This window comes from Plecotus auritus, assembly GCF_963455305.1.
Source record: "Plecotus auritus genome assembly, chromosome: 10".
NCBI classification, from domain to species: Eukaryota; Metazoa; Chordata; class Mammalia; order Chiroptera; family Vespertilionidae; genus Plecotus; species Plecotus auritus.
Genome location: NC_137785.1, coordinates 12,877,560 through 12,898,797, shown reverse-complemented (window position 1 = coordinate 12,898,797; position 21,238 = coordinate 12,877,560). Strand labels below are relative to the sequence as shown.

The 21,238-nt window shown below is 46.0% G+C and overlaps 1 protein-coding gene across 1 annotated transcript in view; it reads right to left on the bottom strand.

Moving 5' to 3' along the window:
* Window positions 1-867: 867 nt before the first annotated feature.
* Window positions 868-21,238, bottom strand: part of ZNF541 (zinc finger protein 541) — a 41,774-nt gene continuing 21,403 nt past the window's right edge. The window contains exons 5-16 of the mRNA XM_080644438.1: window positions 19,405-19,463; window positions 18,982-19,141; window positions 18,603-18,770; window positions 17,330-17,654; window positions 11,120-11,183; window positions 10,410-10,552; window positions 9,933-10,036; window positions 8,486-8,561; window positions 7,850-7,938; window positions 1,646-1,786; window positions 1,312-1,493; window positions 868-1,197 (exon numbers count right to left, since the gene is read on the bottom strand). Coding sequence (XP_080500564.1) covers window positions 1,029-1,197; window positions 1,312-1,493; window positions 1,646-1,786; window positions 7,850-7,938; window positions 8,486-8,561; window positions 9,933-10,036; window positions 10,410-10,552; window positions 11,120-11,183; window positions 17,330-17,654; window positions 18,603-18,770; window positions 18,982-19,141; window positions 19,405-19,463 — 1,680 coding nt within the window. The 3' untranslated portion in view covers window positions 868-1,028. The remainder of the gene's footprint in view (window positions 1,198-1,311; window positions 1,494-1,645; window positions 1,787-7,849; window positions 7,939-8,485; window positions 8,562-9,932; window positions 10,037-10,409; window positions 10,553-11,119; window positions 11,184-17,329; window positions 17,655-18,602; window positions 18,771-18,981; window positions 19,142-19,404; window positions 19,464-21,238) is intronic.

Here is a 21,238-nt window from a genome sequence, read left to right as displayed (position 1 = left end):
CAATAAAAAATATATTTAAATAAATTTTTAAAAGGGGACCCAAGGAAGGGAGGGATGCGCTCTCTTCCCCGTGTGCAGAGAGGTGATTCTGGCTCAACGTCTGTGGCTGCCCTCCCCTGGCGGAGCTTGATTTCACGGCTGAGCCGCTGGACCCACCACACGACCTGACTGCTTAAACCTGTGGTGACAGTTCTGTTACTTGCGGCCAAAAGCACAGCTGTGATCCATTTCTAAAGTCTTTTTTTTTGCTTATTTCTGACCTTCCTGCGCCTAAAACGGAAGCTGCATGGGGAGAGGGGCCCTTCCCACTTGTGTCACTGCAGCCTGTCACATGACTGGGCCCTGTCGGGCACACAGTAGGGCCCTGTCGGGCACACACTAGGGCATGTGATTGCTGAATGGATGTACAAGGCCGCAGCTCCTCCAGGGCAGGGGCTCAGCTCACTCATCTCTGGGGCTCCAGCAAGCGGCAGGGGCGCGAAAGCCTCTCAGATCAAAGGTCCAGGGAAGCCAGAAGACAGCCGCTCAAGAACCCAATTTAATAAGATTTACAAGTCGACACGTACAAAAAACCTAACAATGTACAAGTCATTGCAAGACTAGGGGCTGAATCTGGAATGCAGAGAGCCCTGGAGGGGCCCCCACACGGTGCCATCTGAAGGTGTTTTCCCACTGATTCTACATCTTGGCCTTACCCAGCAATGGAACCAAACCTCAAACCGAGGCTAACATTTGAGAGCTCCCAGATCTAGGTGCCCCTCCCCCAGCCGCCCTGCGCCAGGAGTGGAACTGAGAGGAGGGGAGAGACTGTTACCCTAAAGGGACTGGAGCGGGGCACCCTCCGGCAGGGACTTCGCAGCTGCCCGATGACTGTGCGCCTCCTGCCTACTCATGGTCAAATGCCCACCGTGTCTGCAAGCTGGGCGGGCCCCTGGGGAGGGGAGGGGAGGCAGAGGGTGCCCCAAACGCCTTGGAGAGGCTGCAGGAAGAGATGGCAGAGCTGGGGCCCCCAAGCCACCTGCCCGGAATCACCACTGCAGGGGCCCGATGTCAGCCCCCATCTCCTCCTCGTCGTCCTCCTCCTCCTTCAGCTGCAAGGGCTTCGCCGGCCACTTCTCCCTGACGATGGGCTCCACGTGGTCCTGAAGCCGGTGCCGCTTCATGTGGGCATTTCGACTCTTAATCTTATCGAACACCCTGCGGAGGAGTCACCAGAGGACCGGGGTCAGAGCAGGGGGAGGGGTTGCCCCAGGGGCGAGGGTGGGAGGCAGCGCTTTGCGGTTTGCGCGCCCTGCGGGGAAGGGCCGGTACCTCTCACACTCTCTGCAGGGAAACACGCTCGGGCCCTCCGCGCTGCCCGGCCGCTCTGGGGTCCGCTTGGGGCCGGTGTTGGGGCTGGAGTTGAGGATGGACTCCCTCCTGTAGCTCTTGGTCTTTATCTTTAACTCGGGGGTTGGGCGGTGGCTAGGTCTCTCTCGAGGGCTGCACGTGACCTGCAGAGGGGGCAGAAGCCACGTGCGGTGCTGACCCTCCGCCCTTACGAGGGAGGCGCAGGGACACAGGGCACAGACACCCTCTGCAGGGAAACCCTCCCCTACCCCAGCGTGGAGGGCAGCACTGAACTCCCCATGCCCACACCCTCTACCTTTGCCTCTGTCCTGTCTGCTTCATCCGGCTCTCTCCTGAGCCTCTTTTCCAGCCCTGGGGCTCGGCCGCAGTCAAACTTGATCATTTTTTTCCAGATGTAATAATACTCAACACACTGGGCGACGGTCTTGGTCTGGATCTAGGAAAAGCAAACAGAAACTGGCTATGGCCGCCCCCAGCCGCCACTCGGACACGCTCCCTCTCTGTCGGGGCCTGCCCATTCGCTACAGGACAGAGTCCTCCCGGTGATGAAGGGCTTCAGAGTGAAGTGACCACGGCCAAGACCATCTGAGCTCTGCATGCTCTGAGCAGCAAGGCCGCCCCAGAGCGCTTCTCTGTGGGGAGAGGCACACGAAGGTGCAGGACGCTCACCGTGACGTCATGCCTAAGGGCCCCGTTCCCACCAGGGACTAAAGTGAATGCCCTCATGCAGTGGCTCTCACACAGCCTCTGCAAGAACTAGAGGCCCAGGAGGGGAGGAGGAGGTTTGGAGGGCACAGTTGCTCCTCCCTCCACTAAGAAGCGAGCCCACTAACAATAATTCCTGTAGAAAGCAAACAGAATGGGAAAGTTTAACTGCTCTAGGAAGAAAACGTCTCAGGAAAATGAACCTGCTCATCTCATCACACCAGAAAACACTTTCTCCGCGTGGTTTTTTCAGTGCTGTACGCACTCACAAACCAGGGGTCAAGCAGGCATCCTCTGCCTAAAGAATATCCCGACGTTAAGAAAAGGTGGGCGCCCTAACTGGTTTGGCTCAGTGGATAGAGCGTCAGCCTGCGGACTGAAAGGTCCCAGGTTCGATTCTGGTCAACGGCATGTACCTTGGTTGCAGGCACATCCCCAGTGGGGGGTGTTCAGGAGGCAGCTGATCGATGTTTCTCTCTCATTGATGTTTCTAACTCTCTATCCCTCTCTCTTCCTCTCTCTAAAAAAATCAATAAAATATATTTTTTTAAAAATGGTGGGCTTTTGTTTTCAAACAAGATGGGACAACAGGAACCAGATTTATTTCCCATCCGAAACAATGACAACAGTCAAGGTCTATGAAACCATGGTTGACTGTTGGGCTCCACATGGTCCTGAAGCAGGTGCCACATTGGTTGCCATTTTTTTTTTTCTGCGAGAAACTAAAATACCAGAGTCCCAACTTTCTACCTTGAGAGTGTGACCAGGCCACAGCCTGGGCCCGGGGAGGGGGGTGCAGGCAGAGACGGGTGGACTTCCTGAGTTGAGCTGAGGTGCAGTGGAGCATCTGGGGAGACCAAGGTGGCGAGAGTCCACAGGATGAAGTACAGTAGTGGAGAGAGTGCTCCTCGAGTGTTCAGCAAAGTGCTGATCAGCACGTGCATAGGAGGAGACGACCCAAAGTTGGGTAAAGAACCACGGAGGGGATTAGAGGAAAAGGTGCCCATCGCTCACACGGGGCAGGACCAGGGCCTGTCCCCCCAGCCTGGGTGGAAAACCTCGTAATTCATCAGGCATTGATAGTGTCATGAGAAGGGTCTTGCCTCAGTAGTGAGAAATAATGAACTCTAGACAAAATGCTGTTCTGGTCCCATCTAAAAACATTCTGAAAGCAATATTCAAAAGGAACAGTTGTTTCCAAGTTCAAGAATATTTATAGAATGCAACAACATCCAGCACCCAACCAGATAAAATTCACAAAGTCTGGAATCCAATGTAAAATTACTGGGTATGTGAAAAGGAAAATAGGACATGTAATGGGGAGAAAACGTAACCCATCAGAATCAACCCAGAATGAACACAGATGTTAGAATTAGCTGAGACAGACATTAGAAGTTAACGTCAGTGTGTAATGTATATTTAAAAAGTTAATAGAGTCATGGAGGATGTAAAAGAGCCCCACATAGAACTGTCAGAGATGAAAACACTGCATGGGATTAACATCAGATTAGACACTGCAGAAGGTCAGATTAGTGAACTTGAAGATACAAATGTGGAAACCATCCGAAACGAAACACACAGAGGAAAAAATAATCAGTAAAAAGGAAAAGGGATCAGTGCGCTGTGGCTGTGGAACAGCTGCAGGAAGCCCAAGACACACCTCAGTGGAGTGTTCAGAGGAGAAGGGGGGACACAAGCACTATGTGAAGAAATAATGGATGAAGTTTCCCCAAATTCAATGAACACCATAAGCCCACAAAGCCCAAGCACAAGAAAAAAAATGAAGAAAACTGCCAAAACGGGTGTGGCTCAGTGGATAGAGCGTCGGCCTGCGGACTGAAGGGTCCCAGGTTCGATTCCGGTCAAGAGCATGTACCTTGGTTGCGTGCACATCCCCAGTAGGAGGTGTGCAGGAGGCAGCTGATCGATGTTTCTCTCTCATCGATGTTGCTTACTCTCTATCCCTCTCCCTTACTCTCTGTAAAAAATCAATAAAATATATTTTTTTAAAAAAATGAAGAAAACTACTCCAAGCCATGTCATAAAATTGCTCAAAACCAGTGATAATGAGAAATTCCTAAAAGCACCCAGCCACAGAAAAAATACATGTTATATACTCAGAGAACAAAGATAAAAAAGAAGTACATTTATTGTGAGAAATAAAAGCAAGAGGAAAATAGAGCAACATCTTTAAATTACGTAGAGAAAAAAATTGTCAAGGTAGAATTCTATATTTAGCAAAGATATTTTTCAGAAATGAAGGCAAAATAAAGACTTTTTTGGACATACAAAGCTGAAAGAATTTATTATTAGCAAACCTGCACTATAAGAAATGTTAAATGATGTACAATGATTTGCTTCTGGAAAATGCTATCACATGGAAATATAGATCTACACAAAGGAATGAAAATGATAACTACATGGGTAAATATAGGAAACATTATTTAAATCTCTCTAACAACCAATTGACTGTTTTAAAAAATAGCAATGCATTGTGGGGTTTATAACATGTAAAATAAAATGCATAACAACAATAGTATAAAGGCCAGGAGGAGCCCTAGCCAATTTGGCTCAGTGGATAGAGTGTCAGCCTACACACTAAGGGATCCCGGGTTCGATTCCGGTCAAGGGCACATACCTTGGTTGTAGGCTCCTCCCTAGCACAGGGCCTGGTCAGGGCTCGTGCAGGAGGCAACCAATCAATGTGTTTCTCTCACATCAATGTCTCTCTGTCTTTTCCTCTCTCTTCCATTATCCCTAAAAATCAATGGAAAAATATCCTCAGATGAGGATTAACAACAACAAAACAAAACAAAACAAATTAAAAAAAAAAAAAAAGGCCAGCAGGAGAAATGGAAGTATACTACTATAAGGTATTCATTCTGCACATAAAGTTTTATCAAATTATTTGAAGAGAGACTGTGATAAATTGATACAATGTATAAACTCTAAAGCAGTGGTTCTCAACCTTTTAAATGCCGCGACCCTTTAATACAGTTCCTCATGTTGTGGTGACCCCCAACCATAAAATTATTTTCGTTGCTACTTCATAACTGCAATTTTGCTACTGTTATGAATCGTAATGTAAATATCTGTGTTTTCCGATGGTCTTAGGCGACCCTGCTAGCGGTTCTCAACCTGTGGATTGCGACAGAGCCTAAGACCATCGGAAAACACAGATATTTACATTACGATTCATAACAGTAGCAAAATTGCAGTTATGAAGTAGCAACGAAAATAATTTTATGGTTGGGGTCACCACAACATGAGGAACTGTATTAAAGGGTCGCGGCATTAAGAAGGTTGAGAACCACTGCTCTAAAGCAAACACTGAAGTAACAAAATAAAGCTATAGCCAATAAGCCAACAAAGGAGATAAAACAGAATCCTAATATTTAACACATTAATCCTCAAGAAGGCAGAAAAAGTAGAAAGGGGAAATAAAGAACAAATTGGACAATTGGAGAACAAACCAAAAAACCCCCAAGATGATACACTTAAACCAAACCATCTCAATAATTACTTTAAATATAAATGATATAAATACCCCAATTAAAAGGCCAAATATTTTCTATGGAATAAAAAAGCAACACCCAACACACATTGCCTACAAAAATGCACATTAAATATAAAGATACAAATGGGTCAGAAATAAAAGGATGAAAAAGATAACCATGCTTAAACCAATCATAAGAAAGCTAGAGTGGCTGGCTATATTAATATCAGAAAAAGTGTATTTCGGAGCAAAGATTAAGAAAATAATTTAGCCCAACCGGTGTGGCTCAGTGATTGAGCATTGACCTATGAACCAGGAGGTCACAGTTTGATTCCCAGTCAGGGCATATGCCCGGTTGCAGGCTCAATCCCCAGTATGGGGTGTGCAGGAGGTAGCTGATCATTGATTCTCCCTCATCATTGATGTTTCTATCTTTCTCTCCCTCTCCCTGAAATCAATAAAAATATATTTTAAAAAGAAAATAATTTAATTGCAATCACAGGGTCAATTAATCAAGAGAAGGAAAGATTCCTAGATGTTTATGCATCTAAGTCAGAGCTTCAAAATATGTGAAGCAAAAAATGATGTCACTGTCCTAACTGGTTTGGCTCAGTGGATGAGCACTGGCCTGAGGACTGAAGGGTCCCAGGTTTGATTCCTGTTAAGGACATGTACCTCGTTTGCAGGCTCAATCCCCGGCCTGGCCAGGGCATGTGCAGGAGGTAACCAATCGATGTGTCTCTCTCACATTGATGTTCCTCTCTCTCTCCCTCTCGTCTCTCCCCGTCCCTTCCACTTCCTAAAAAATCAATGGGAAAACATCCTCAGGTGAGGATTAACAACAGCAAAAAAGATAGAACTGGAAGGAAAAACACAGACCCCACAATTACACTGAAATATTTTAAATTTTTTAATCCTCACTGAAGGATATTGCTTTTTATTGATTTTAGAGAGAGAGAAAGGGAGGGGGGAGAGATAGATAGATAGATAGAGAAACATCAATGTGAGAGAGAACATTGCTCAATTGCCTCCTGTATGCGCCCCGACTGGGGATTGAACCCACAACCTTTTTGGTGTATGGGACAATGCTCCAAACAACTGAGCCACCAGGCCTGGGCCAAATATTTGGACATCCCATTTTGAGTACTTGCTAGAACAAGTGGACAGGAAATGAATGGAAGACCTGAACCACAATATTAGCCATCCTGAACTGACATTTATAGAACTCCACACAGCTACAGCAAAATACACTTTATTTAAAGGTACTCAGAACATTTACCAAGATGCAGACTACATTCTGGGCCATAACAAATGTTTAATACATTTAAAGGATTCAAGCCATACGAAGTCTTTCGCTGACCTCAATTACATCACATAGGAAATCAGTAACAGGAAAACTCTGGAAAACCCTCAAATATTTGGATACTAAATCAGGCACTTTTCTACATAACTCATAGGTCAAAAAAGAAATCAAGAGAGAAATTAAAAAGTATTTGACCTGAATACAAATGAAAACCCAGCACAGCAAAATTTATCAAAGCAGTACTTGGAAGGAAACGTATAGCACTAAAAATCTGTAACAGGGAAGAAGGATGGTCTCTGCCAAAACCGGTTTGGCTCAGTGGATAGAGCGTCAGCCTGCGGACTGAAAGGTCCCAGGTTCGATTCCGGTCAAGGGCACGTAACTTGGTTGCGGGCACATCCCCAGTAGGAGGTGTGCAGGAGGCAGCTGATTGATGTTTCTCTCTCATCGATGTTTCTAACTCTCTGTCCCTCTTCCTTCCTCTCTGTAAAAAATCAATAAAATATATTAAAAAAAAAAAAAGGATGGTCTCAAATCAGGGGCCTCAGTTTCCACTTATAGAAACAAAAAAAGAGCAAGTTAAACCCAAAGCAAGCAGAAGAAAGGAAATAATAATAGAGCAGAAATCAACTAACTAGAAAACAATCAACAAAACCAAAGGCTAGTTCTTTTTTTATAAAATATATTTTTACTGATTTCAGAGAGGGAGAGGGAGAGAGAGATGGAAGCATCAATGATGAGAGAGAATCATTGATCGCCTTGCCTCCTGCACACCCCACCCTGGGGTTGGAGCCCCCAACCCGGGCATGTGCCGTGACCTCCCGGTTCATAGGTCGATGTTCAACTACTGAGCCACGCTGGCTGGGCAACAATGGCTTTTTAAATTATAAACTGTTTACAAATGAGCAGAGAGGCACCCCTGCCTGGTCTCCTTCAGCTCTGGCTCGGCTGTGTGAGGCGAGGCCTTGTCTCCACAGCCCACCCACGTGCCTTACCGTCTTGTGTATCAGGTAAAAGTCCTTCTTGTGGGCGCAGAACGCCTTCTTAAAAAGCCTCTTCTCCATGGGAGTCCAGATGTCTGAACCTATCGGAGAAACAGTCAAGGAGGGGAAAGACATTTCTCCTCTGGGACCACAGCCGTGGCTGAAATGCTGACCACCCTCCTTTTCAAATTCCTGTCACCGAGCACCAATTATGTGCCAAGCATTCTGCTGAACCCCTGATCTGCTTTCCCTCACACAATCCTCACAAAGCCCTTAGCAGGTAGGGACATTACTATCCCCATTTTGCAGATGTAGCCACTGAGCCTTCCATTGGGTAAGAGACTTGCCACGGGTAGGTGGGGACCCCAGACCGCCTGGCTTCAACCCCTGACCTGAGCCCGCCTCCACCTCTCGGTGGCCAGAAGCATCCCCTTCCTGGCTGGGCAGAGCTTAGGAGGGAGCCACTGGCCAGGGGAAGGTCGAGTCCACCTGGAAGAATACAGTGCCCACTAAGTCGCCCTGCAGAGGGCAGGCCCTTCAGGAAAGGAAGGCAGAGCCACCAAGAGCACAAGCAGAGCTTGCCATCGCAGCTGATTGGTTTCGGGGTCTCAGCCAGGCGGAACCACGCTGGCGCCTCGCTCCAGTCACCTGTGTAGCGATAGTCGGTGAGTGGGTGAGTCTGCGGCTTCTGGGGTCCTCTGAGTAAGAGGGTCTCCAGGGCAACCTGGAACAAGAGGAGTGGCAGGCTACTTACTCACCGTCTCATTCATTCAAAACTGCGTCCAGCCTTCCCCACCCCAGGGCCGCTCAAAGCGTGGATGGTCCACGGACGGGCCACCACCTGCGCGGCGTCTGCGGGCACGTCGACTGGATCCTGAGCACGCTGTGGGGGGCGGCTGACACTATTTTTTCGTAGCAAGATTTTCTTACGGAGGAAACAGTGCGTGGGTTTATTCTGGCTCAAGCTCCTTATTTTCTTCAAGGACCAGCATTTGGGGAGCACCTGCCATGGCCCACGTTATTTGCTTCATAGCACTAATAATTTTTAAAGCACATTTCCTGTTTTGACTCTAAGCCCCATGAAGAGAGGGGTTTTGTCCTGCTCACCAGCACAGCCCTGGTCAGGACTGGCTGTGTAATGTGCAGGGCCCAGTGCGAAATGAAAAAAGGGGGGCCCTTCTATTCAAAAATGAAGTATTTCAAGACGGTGGCACCAGAGCCGTAAACCAAGCGCGGGCGGTGAGTGGCACCGTCATTAGCTAGTCAGTGGGAGCCAACTGCTGTGTGATCACCCTGCTGAGCACCTGCTGTGGCCTCTCTGCTGAGAAGCAGCAGGACTGTGGCTCTGGGTCCCTAACTTGTTAACTTGATTTTCCTCTCCCGCTCCTCGGAGTTGGACTTTTAAAAAATATATATATATATATATATATATATATATATATATATATATATATTGATTTCAGAGAGGAAGGAATAGAGAGAAAGAGTTAGAAACATCAATAATGAGAGAGAACCATTGATTAGCTGCCTCCTGCACGCCCCCCTCTGGGGACTGAGCTGACTGGAATCGAACCTGGGACCCTTCAGTCTATGGGCTGACGCTCTATCCACTGAGCAAACCAGCCAGGGCGAGTTGGACTTTTAATTTATTTTCTAAGCCTCAGGATTGTGGGGAGGGCCTTTGGAGACAGCGGAGGCAGTTCAGTTATACCAGAGGTTTTCACGCATGGGCTTGCGATAAAGAGATACAGCTCAATAAGTAAACCAGATCCGTGCAGGGCCAGGATTGCATCTAATAGGCTCCCCTCCCCATTGCCCCGGAGGGCTCAGAGGAACCCTGGGGCCTTGCTGTTTCCCTAAGTAAATAACTGATTTACTGAGCCCGTGTCTGCTCATTCCCCCTTCGGTGTTCAAGGGCCACACCAATCCCAGAGCCACGTGTGTGTGTGTGTGGGGGGGGGGGGTGAGTAGCCTTCCCTTCAGCTTTCATGGCTGCAACCCCCACGCAGAAAGCACGTGGCAGATTGGTGCAGCCCCAGCGCCAGGAGAGCAGGGAGCTCCCCAGGCTCCTCCCAGCCACCCCTGCCTCCCTCACCTGAACGCTGCCCTGGGCTTCGTGCAGGCAGTGCAGAGCGAGCTCCAGGTTGGTGCCCCCTCCCGGCATTACGCTGGAGCAGGCCACGTTGCAGAGCTCAGTCACTGTTTCCAGAAGTGGCCCCGGCATGGTGCAAGGGAGAGGAGACACAGGGAGTCAGCAAGGGCCAGGGAGGAGGTTCCCTGACAGCACAGATGGGCTCCCTCACATTTCAGCTCAAAGCAGGTTGAGGGAAGGGAGGGCCCAGGAGGAAGGGCAGAAACCCTGCTCCTGGCGCCTGCTTTCGACAGCCTGGCCAGCCACTGTGTGAGAAGAGAGGTGGGGGCAGGAGACAGCGGCATGGGAGAAGCAATACTGGACTGAGGGCTAGTTCTCCTCCCCTCTCCCCCTGCTTCTTGGTCAAGGTGAGAACTGGGAGGAGAAACTCCTTGGAGATGGGGGGAGGCCTTGGGAAACTGGCCCCAAAGCCCCAGCCACCTCTATCCTGCGTTTCCAGGTTGGTCATCACATCTCCCCACGGCTTCCAGACCAGAGAAGCTAAATGCTCATCAATTCCGGCCAGCAATCTGTCCTGGAGCTCCGGGATCTCAGCCTGAAACCGGCTTCCTATGTTGATGTGTCTGCAATGAGGTCACATACACAGACATGCGAGATACGCGTGACTAAGATGGGAACTGAAGATGCAAGGTGTGCCCTGCTCTGTGGAAACCCTCCACCATTTCCGCCGTGCTGAGTGTTGGTCACCCTGACCCACGTGCGGGCATTCCAGAAACCTCTCAAGGGGTATTTCCTTCCTTCCTCCAATTTCTTTTATTGCCAGATTTCTGGCCTCAGGTGTCTCTCTCGGGGTCTAGGACAAGGGACGTACATGCTGATACCTGACATCAACATCCATGGCCACATCCATTTAACCACTGTGCCATCACCAATTCTACCTAGAACCCCAGGGTCTTGGGCATTCTTTCCCGATGGCCCCAACTATGGTATGTCTGGACAAAGGAATATTGAGGGGACTTCCCACAAGTAGCTGAAGAAACCCACCACGCCTCTCCTGGGGAGGCTCCGGAGCTATCCCTGACCCCCCTGGGATGCAGGGGCCCCTGGGAAAAACTGACACTGGAATGCAAGGAGGGTAAAAGCAGCCCCACTTTGGAAGGACCTCAGGTTCTGAGTCAGTCCCAACTCACGGTTCAATGCTGATTTTGGTGTCATCCTTCACCACACAGATGCCGAAAGAACCATCCACTTGATCTAGAAAACACACAACAAAAAGTCTCAAGAAGACACATGAGAAGCGCTCCACAGAGCAGCTGAAAGCAGGCTCTGGAAGCCTGCACAGTAGAAAGGTTCTTCGGAAAATTAAGGATAGAGTTACCACAGGATCTAGCAATCTCTTTCCTGGGTATTTATCCAAAAGAACTGAAATCAGGATCTCGAGAGATACCTGCACACCCATGTTCATTGCAACACTCTCCATAATAGCCAAAATGTGTAAATAATCAAAATGGCCATTGCCAGTGAGTGGATAAAAAAATGTGGTATAGACATACAACAGAATACTATTTAGCCTTAAAAGGGAAATTCTGTAATATGCAACAACATAGATGAACCTTGAGGATATTATACTAAGTGACTAAACTAGTCACAGAAGGATAAATACTATATAAGTCCACTTATATGAAGTACGTAAAATAGTCAAAGCCATATAATCAAAGAGTGCAAGGGTGGTTTCCAGGGCCTGAGGGAGTGGGAAATGAGTAGTTATTAATCAATGGGCATTGAATTTTTAAGTAAGCAAGATGAGTAAGCTTTAGAGATGTGCTGTACAACATAGTCAAAATACTGTATTGCACACTTAAATGTTTTTTAAAAGGGTAAATTTCATGTTAACTATTCTTATCACACAAAAAAATTAACTCTTGAAAAAAGATTGCATGGAAGGTGGATAGGACTTCTGAAAAGTACAGTAAGGAACTCAGCACAACAACAAATTAACTGATAAAAATATTAAAAACAGTAAGTTAAAGTCTCTGGAAGTTGTCTTAAAGGCATACAGCATTTTAAGAAACACACACTCAAGAAAACTGACCAAATCTTAGCAAGAACAATGAGAATCTGTGACATCTGAGCCATGACCCATTCCCTTACCCACCTGGCCTCCAGCTCTGTAACAGACTCTACCCAGAGTACTCTCATCCAGGTAGGTGCAGCCAAGGAGATGGGGCTTACTCTCCCCATCATTCCCATGTTTACATAATTAAAGGGAGGTATAATAGTAAGGTCTCATCAAATAAAGAATACCATCAAGAGGCAGAAATTACAGAACCAAAATGAGGCTCAATGGATTTGAGCAGACAGGAGAAATGATCAATAAACTAACTTGCTGATAAATCAAAGGAGATAGTGGAATCTAAAAACCAGAAAAAAAGAATGAAGGAAAATGAAGAGAGCCTCAGAGAAATGTGAGCTATCATTAACTGCAACAACATATGTGTAATGGGAGGACCAGAAAAAGAGAAAGGGTCAAAAATATTTAAAGTGTTAATGGCTGAAAACTTCCCAAATTTGATGAAAAACAAGATATACATCTAAGAAACTCTATAAACTCCAAGTAGGATAAACACAAAGTGCTCTACATCCAAACACATTGCGGGCAAAATGTTGAAAGCCAAAGATAAAGATCTTAAAAGCCAAAAGAGAAAAATAACTTGTTACATACAAGGGCACCAGTAAGATTAACAGCTGAGCCCTAGCTGGTTTGGCTCAGTTGACAGAGCATTGGCCTGCGGACTGAAGGGTCCCAGGTTCAATTCTGGTCAAGGGCACATGCCTGGGTTGCGGGCTCGATCCCCAATAGGGGTCGTGCAGAGGGCAGCTGGTCAATGATTCTCTCTCATCATTGGTGTTTTATCTCTCCCTCTCCCTTCCTCTCTGAAATCAATAAAAATATATTTTAAAAAAAAGATTAACAGCTGACTTCTCATCAGAAATTACAATGGTCAGAAGGCAGTGGGATAACATATTTAAATTGCTTAAATTAAAAAACTGTCAACCAAGAATCGTATATTCAGCAAATTACCTTTCAAAATGAATGTGAAATAAAGACAATATAATAAAAATAAAAATTGAGAAAATCTATTGCTAGCAGTCCTTTAGTACAAGAAATATTAAAGGTGAATTATGGTGAAGGGATTAAACAAAGAAAAGAAAAAAGAAAAGAAAAGAAAAGAAAAGAAAGACTCATGGATACAGACAACAGCACGGTGAATGCCAGAGGGAAGTGGCTGGAGGTAGAGGAGGGTAAAGGAGGGACAAGTGGTGATGGAAGGAGACTTGGGGTGGTGAACACACAATACAATATACAGATGATGTATTTTAGAAATGTGTATCTGAAACCTATATAATTTTATTAACCAATGTCACCCCAATAAATTCAATAAAAAGAAGTGGAATATTATTCAGCCATTAAAAAGGAATGAGGTACTGATACATACTGCAACATGGGTGAAACCTGAAAACATTATACAAAGTGAAAGAAGGCAATCACAAAGGACTAAATATTGTATGATTCCACTTACATGAAATATTCAGAATAGCCAAGTCTACAGAGGCAGAAAGTAGATTAGTGCTTACCTAGGGCTAGGGGTGGCGGGCAGGGGGAAGAGTGACTGCTAATGACTGTGGGGCTCCTTTCGGGGGTTGTAACAATGTCTGAAAATTGATAATAGTAATGGTTGCACAGCTCTGTGAATATGCTAAAAACCATTGCATTATTTATACGTTAAAGAGATGAACTGTATGGTATGTGAATTATATCTCCATAATGAAAAATAAATACTAAAGAAAGTTCTTCAGACTGAAAGCAAGTGATATCAGATAGAAATTTGAACTTCAAAAAAAAAAAGAGCACTGGTAAAGGTAATTATAAAAGCCAGTGTAATTGCATATTTTTCTCCTTTCTTAATTGACTTAAAAAGCCCTTGCATAGCCCTAACCGGTTTGGCTCAGTGGATAGAGCGTCGGCCTGCAGACTCAAAGGTCCCGGGTTCGATTCTGGTCAAGGGCATGTACTTTGGTTGCGGGCACATACCCAATGGGGAGTGTGCAGGAGGCAGCTGATTGATGTTTCTCTCTCATCTATGTTTCTAACTCTCTATCCCTCTCCCTTCCTCTCTGTAAAAAATCAATAAAATAAGTATTTTTTTTAAAAAAAGCCCTTGCATAAAACAGTATGTAGTGTAAGCCTGTAACATATGGAAATGTAATATATGTGACAATAACAGCACCAAGGAGTGGAGCTGCATTGGAGTAAAGAAGTAACACCCAGATAGTATCTTTGAATCCACAGGAATAAATGAAGAGATCAGAAGTGGTAAATAAGGTTAATATAGCAAATTCTATAAATGGCATTTGCTTTCTTTTCTTTATTCTCTCTGTTTTAAAAATGATAAAAAATTATATGAAGTACTAATTATGACAATGCCTTGTTGGTTTCTAACATAAAGATATGTAATATAACAATAATAAAAGTGTTACAGAAAACAGAGATAGAGGGAGCAATGTTTCTATGTCCCATTCTTAATAGGTTGTGGCACATCTGCAAAGGTTCTCATATTTCATACGTATGTTGTAGGTCCTAGAGCAACCACTAAGAAATGACTAAGAAAAAGTGGAAAATTAATTAAAGGGATTAAAGTGTAACGCTAGAAAATATTCACTTAGTACAAAAGAAAGCAGGAAAGGAAAAACAAAAGGAGAAAAATACATGAGACTTACGGAAAAGAAAAAGAAAAATGACAGCTGTAAATCCAACCACATTAATATGACATTAAATGAGAATGGATTAAACAAACCAATCAAAAGGCAGTTTGTCAGACTGGCTTAGAAAATGTATGCTCCAACTACTGCTCTCTACAGGAGGCATGTTTTATGTTCAAAGACACAAATAGGTTAAAAATAAAGGAGCAGAAAAATACATACCAAGCAAACAACAACCCTAAAAAAGACAGAATGGCTATACTGTCAGACAAATATTGCTAGAGGTAATAAAATTATAGTATGAATGATAAATGATATCACAATCATATCATAATGATATAAGGTCAGCCATCAGGAAGATATGACTATTATAAACATGTATGCACCTAAAAACAGAATCTAAAAATACAGGAAGCAAAACTTGAAAGAACTGAAGGATGAAATATACAACTTAAAAATAATGGTGGGAGATTTCAATACTTTCAATAACAGATAGGACAACTGGAGGGTCAACAAGGAACAACACTATAAACTAACTAGACATGACAGATATCTACAGAGAATTCCACCGAACATCAGAATATACAGTCTTCCCAAATGCACATAGAACATATTCTATCTAGCCCATAATACATGCCTCAGTAAATTTAGAAGTGCTGAATTCATATATGTTCTCTGACCACAATATAATCAAATTAAAAATCAATAAAAGAAGGCAATTTGGCCCAGCCAGTGTGGCTCAGTGGTTGAGCATCAGCCTATGAACCAGGTGGTGACGGTTAGATATCCAGAGCACATGCCCAGGTTGCGGGCTCAATCTCCGGTGGGGGCGTGCAGGAGGCAACGTATCAATGATTCTCTCTCATCATTGATCTCTCTCTCTCTCTCTCTCTCTCTTCCCCCTTCCTCTTCCTTTCTGAAATCAATAAAAATATATTTTTAAAAAGAAGGCAATTTGTAATAATTAAGCAACACTCCTTAATAATAATAAATGTATCAAAGAAGAAATCAAATGAAAAATTAGAAAATACTTTGAGATGAATGGAAATAAGAATACAACAAACTAAAACTTACAAAATGTAGCTAAAGCAATTCTTAGAAGGAAATCTATAGATGTAAATGTATTTAAAAAGAAAGACAAATCTCAAATAATTCATGGTTCATTGACATTCAACAAGGGTGCAACACAATTCAATGGGAAAAGAAAGATCTTTTCAACTAATGGTGCTGGAACAATGTAAACCCACATGCAAAAGAATGAATTTGGATCCTAACCTTACATAGAATATAAAAGTTAACTTAAAATGGATCAAATAACTAAATATAAATTGGATCAAAGAACTAAATTTTATATTAAAATTATACAACTCTTAGAAAAAAAACATGGGAGTAAATCTTTGTGACCTTTGGTCAGGCAAAATCTTAAATACAACACTGAAAGCACAGGTGATGAAAGAAAGAATTGGACTTAATCAAAATGAACTTTTGTACTGCAAACATTGCCATAAATAAACGAAAAGACAACCCACAAAATGAGATAGAGTATTTGTAGGAAAATCATATATCTGATAAAGGACTTGAACTCTCAAAAGTCAATAATTAAAAGATAACAACTCAACATTTAAATGGGTGAAGGATGAATAGACATTTCTCCTGAGAAGATATACATATGGACAATAAGTACATGAAAAGATGCTCAACATCATTAGCTATCAGGAAAATGCAAATCAATACCATAAAGAGAGGACACTTTACACCTAATGTGGTTACAATAAAAACGATAGACAATAGGTCCTGGCAAGGTTGTGGAGAAACTGGATCTTTCATACAGTGCTGGTGGGAATTTAAAATGGCCCAGTCATTTTGCAAAACAGTCTGGCAATTCCTTAAATGATTAAACATAGTTACCATATGACCCAGCAATTCCATTCCTAGGGATCTACCCAAGAGAAATGAACACACATCCACACCAAAACTTGTACATGAATGTTCATAATAGCATTACTTATAGTAGCCCAAACGGGGGAACCTAAATGTTCATCAGCTGATGAATGGATAAATAAAATGTGATCCACCCAGACAGATATTATTCAGCCATATAGAGGAACGAACCACTGATCCACGCTACATGGATGCACCTTGAAAACATGCTAAGTGAATAAACTACACACAAAATGTCATGTATGATTCCACTTATACAAAATGTCCAGAATGGGCAAATCCATGGGGAAAGTAGATCAGTTGTTTCCCGGGGCTGGGGAGATTGGGGCGCTGAGGCTATGGGGGTGACAGTGCTTCTTCTGGGGGTGATGAAATGCTCTCAAATTGACTGTGAGATGAATGCACAGCCCTGTAAATATACTAAAAAACACGGTACATTTTAAATGGTGGTTCATATGGCATGTAAATTATATCTCAACAAAGCTGTTTAAAAAGTTGAGTGCAGGGTAGGCAGAAGGGTACACGGCTAAATGGCTCTATGGTTGTAACACTCTAAGCACCTACAAAGCTGCTGGCCACCGGTGGTCCTGTGATACTTATAATGGGATCCACAGCCATAGGCGGGAGAACCTCTGGACCAAACGCTAAAGGGAGGTCCGTAATGTGAAGGCCAGGAGCTCCAGCCCAGCCTCACTCACCCAGCGCCATGCTGATGAGCTTGTCGGGACTGGCCTGGGCCGACGTGGAACAGAGCGTGTTGAAATACAGCCCAGACCCCTCCCGGATGGGGCTGAGCATTGGGGGGGGCGTGTAGGGAGGGCACTGGAATAACCCCTTCAGGAGGCGGTCCACCAGGAACACCGGAGACCGCAGGCAGCTCTGGTGGCATCTTCCTGGGCCTGGCTCCCCGAACGTGGAGCGGGGTGGAGGGATGAACAGTGCCTTGTGTTGGGGGCGCTTCTTCCGCTTCCTGTGCAGGCCGCTCTCCCTGCTGTCTCTCTCTTCCATGTCTTTCTCTTGCCCCTGGGGAAGAAGAGAGTTCAGACCCACAAAGGGTCACTGAGGCCACCTGCCACACAGCTCAGTCCTCAAGTGGCCTGAGAGTGGGGGAAGGCAACTGACGCCGGGGACAGAGGGAAATGTGCCATGCACACCCCCTGCGTGGCCATGCCGCGAGCCCTTAACAAAGGAGGCTGGGCAGGGCCACCCACCGAGCCAGACCCTATGCTCTGCCTGTGATGTTCAAGGCTGGAGCCTTCTCATGCTCCCACACGCCAAGGAGAGGCCCCGACTCAGAGGATTTGGGAAACGTGTGAGGCCAGTTTCAATTGTTAACATGACTGGCACTTAAATAGCGGGGGCCAGAGACACAGAGTAACTGTGACAAAATGAAAATGTATCCCCCTCCAAGTGATCACAGCGCCTGGGAGATGAACACGGGATCCAGGCTCCCTGTCCCCACATCCAGCATGTGGTGTTCCGGGCAGGACCCTCTAGTGACAGGCTAAAACACGTACTGCCTGAACTTACTATGTCCTCTCACCTCCACACAATCTCCCTTCCTCTCTGCCCGTCTTACTCCCTCTTATCCCCCAGGTCTCAGCTCCCAAACCCCCACCTCCAGGAAGTCCTCCCTGACCTCCTCAGGCTGGCCCTCTGGTGCCCTCTCAGGGCTCCCCCAGCTCCCTCCCCCAGCCTGCCCTGCCCATTCTGGGTCATCGCTGTCTGGGGGTGGGTCTATCTACTCCGCTGAACTGGGAGCCCCAGCAGGCAGGGCAGAGGCCGTCACGGTCACCACGGTGTCACTAGCACTGCCAGCACAGGGCCCGGCACAGAGGAGGCTCAGCAGATGCCGAATGAGTGGATGAACACGCAAACCACACGCTTCCGGAGTCAGGATTTCCTGTGGCGTTTGGGCCAGCGGGTCGGGAGGGAGAGCAGCAGGAAGGACGTGGACTGACCAGCACCCACCTTGGCCGTGCTCCCCAGGACTCGGTGTGTTGGAGCCACAGGCACCGACATGGAGAGCTCCAAAGGGGCCGTGTTGTCCAAGCACTTCTTGGCTCCGGGCGGGCTCTGCCCATCCCCCTCTGGCCTCAGCACCTGTCTCGTTGGCTTGCAAAACTCTGTGCCAAACACCTAGACCACAGGAGACGGCTCTTTAGGAGAGACAGCGCGTGGGGAGCAGAAGAGCTGCTCCAGCCTGCGGTTCCGACTCCTGGCCCCTCCCAGGCTTCCCCCAGACGGTGGAGGACATCTCCATCCTGAGATAAATGGCCCCCAGCCCTTTACTCCCCCAAGCCTGGCAAAGACCCTGAAAGCACCGAATCCACTGCGCGTGCCCCTTCACCTGCTGCTCCTGCTTCCCTCGAGGTGACGGCCACTGGTCGCTGTGAAAGCACATGTGGCTGCTCAGCCCTTTCTCGGTGTAAAACATCTGGCTGCAATTCTTGCAGACGTACGTGCTCCTGGGCTCTGCCCAGTCTGCAGGGCCCCCGTTTTGCTGGTTACTGCGGGAGACATGGCAGGAGGGAAGAATGCGAGAATGGGACTCTGTCCCTGATCACTGATTCCCGTTTTTTTCTTTTTTAAGTCTCATCCACTGACAACTCTAGACGAACCCTAAGAAATGGAGACGACACCCCAATTCTTCAGGGCCTGGTGCACACCTCATCAGGACTGACACATCCAGAGCTCGCTTACCCAGGGCCAGCACATGGAAGAGAAGGGGTTGTGCTCCCCCAGATGTGGGGGGCGGGACTGCTAAACTTACCATCCACCTGCCATGTTCTCCTCCTTCATCAGATGGGGGAGCCGGTAGATATTTCCACCCTGAAGATAAAAATACACCTGAGCCAACATATCAGAAATGAGGTTTGCAAAAGCTAAAACTCTAAGACGCCTAGAAGAAAATACAGGTGTAATTCTTTGTGACCTTGAATCAGGCAGCGGTCTCTTGGGTGACACCAAAACAGAAGCCAGAACAGACAGCCCTGTGGGCTGGCGCAGTTGGTTAGAGCAGTATCCTGGTTTCGGGTTCAACCCCTTGTCAGGGCACATACAAGAAACAACCAATGAACGCATAAATAAATGGAAGGGTCACTGGTTTGATTCCCAGTCAGGGAACATACCCAGTTTGCAGGTCTGATCCTGGTCAGGAGGCAGCTGATTAATGTTTCTCACATCAATGTTTCTTGCTATATATCTCTCCCCCTCCCTTCCTCTCTAAAAAGTTAATAAAAACATATTTTTTAAAAGTGTATAAAAAAAGGAAAGTGAGCCCAGCCGTTGTGGCTCAGTGGTTGCGTGTCGACCCATGCACCCAGAGGCCACTGGTTCAAGTCCCGGTCATGGCACATGCCTGGGTTGCAGGCTCAATCCCCAGCAGGGGGCGTGCAGGAGGCAGCAGTCAATGTTGATCTTTCCCCTCTCATCAATGTTTCTATCTCTCTGTCCCTCTCCCTTCCTGTCTCTAAGAATCAATAAAAACATATTTTTTAAAAAAAGTGAAAAGAAAACCCACAGAATGGGAGAAAATTGTTGGAAGTCATATATGTCTGATAAGGACTTGTATTCATAATACATAACTCTTATAGCTCAATAACAAAAAGTCAAATAGCCCAATTTAAAAATGGTCAAAGACCTGGCTGATGGCTCAGTTGGCTGGAGCATTGTCTTGTATACCAAAAGGTTGCAGGCTCGCCCTAGCTGGTTTGGCTCAGTGGATAGAGTGTCAGCCTGCGGACTGAAGGGTCCCAGGTTTGATTCCGGTCAAGGGCATGTACCTTGGTTGCAGGCACATCCCCAGTAGGGGCTGTGCAGAAGGCAGCTGATCGATGTTTCTCTCTCATCGATGTTTCTAACTCTCTATCCCTCTCCTTTCCTCTCTATAAAAAAATCAATAAAATATTTTTAAAAAAAGATTTAAAAAAAAAAGGTTGCAGGTTTGATTCCTGATCAGGGAACACGGCTGGGTTTTGAGTTCAATCCCTGGTCAGGGAGCATGTGGGAGACAACCAATCAATGTTTCTCACGCACATCAATGTTTTTCTCTCTCTCTCCCTTCCTTTAAAAATCAATACAAAAATAAAAATGGACAGAGAATCTGAATAAACACTGAACCAACAGAGACCTGCGAATGGCCAATAAGCACACAGAGAGAGGCTCGACATCATTAGGCGTCAGAGCAATGCAAATGAGACCTAAGGAGAGGGCACTGCACAGCCATGCGGAAGGCTATGCCAAAACGGGACAACCTGCCCTGACCGGTTTGGCTCAGTGGATAGAGCATCGGCCTGTGGACTGAAGGGTCCCGGGTTCGATTCCGGTCAAGGGCATGTGCCTTGGTTGGTACATCCCCAGTGGGGGGTGTGCAGGAGGCAGCTGATTGATCTTTCTCTCTCATCGATGTTTCTAACTCTCTCTCCCTCTCCCTTCCTCTCTGTAAAAAAATCAATAAAAAATATAAAAATAAAATAAAATAAAACGGACAACCACGTGCTAGAGAGGATCTGGAGAAATCGGAGCCCTCGACTGTTTGTGGGTGGGAACGTAAACTGATGCAGCTGCTTTGGAAAACTGCGGGGCAGCTCCTCACATGGTTAAAC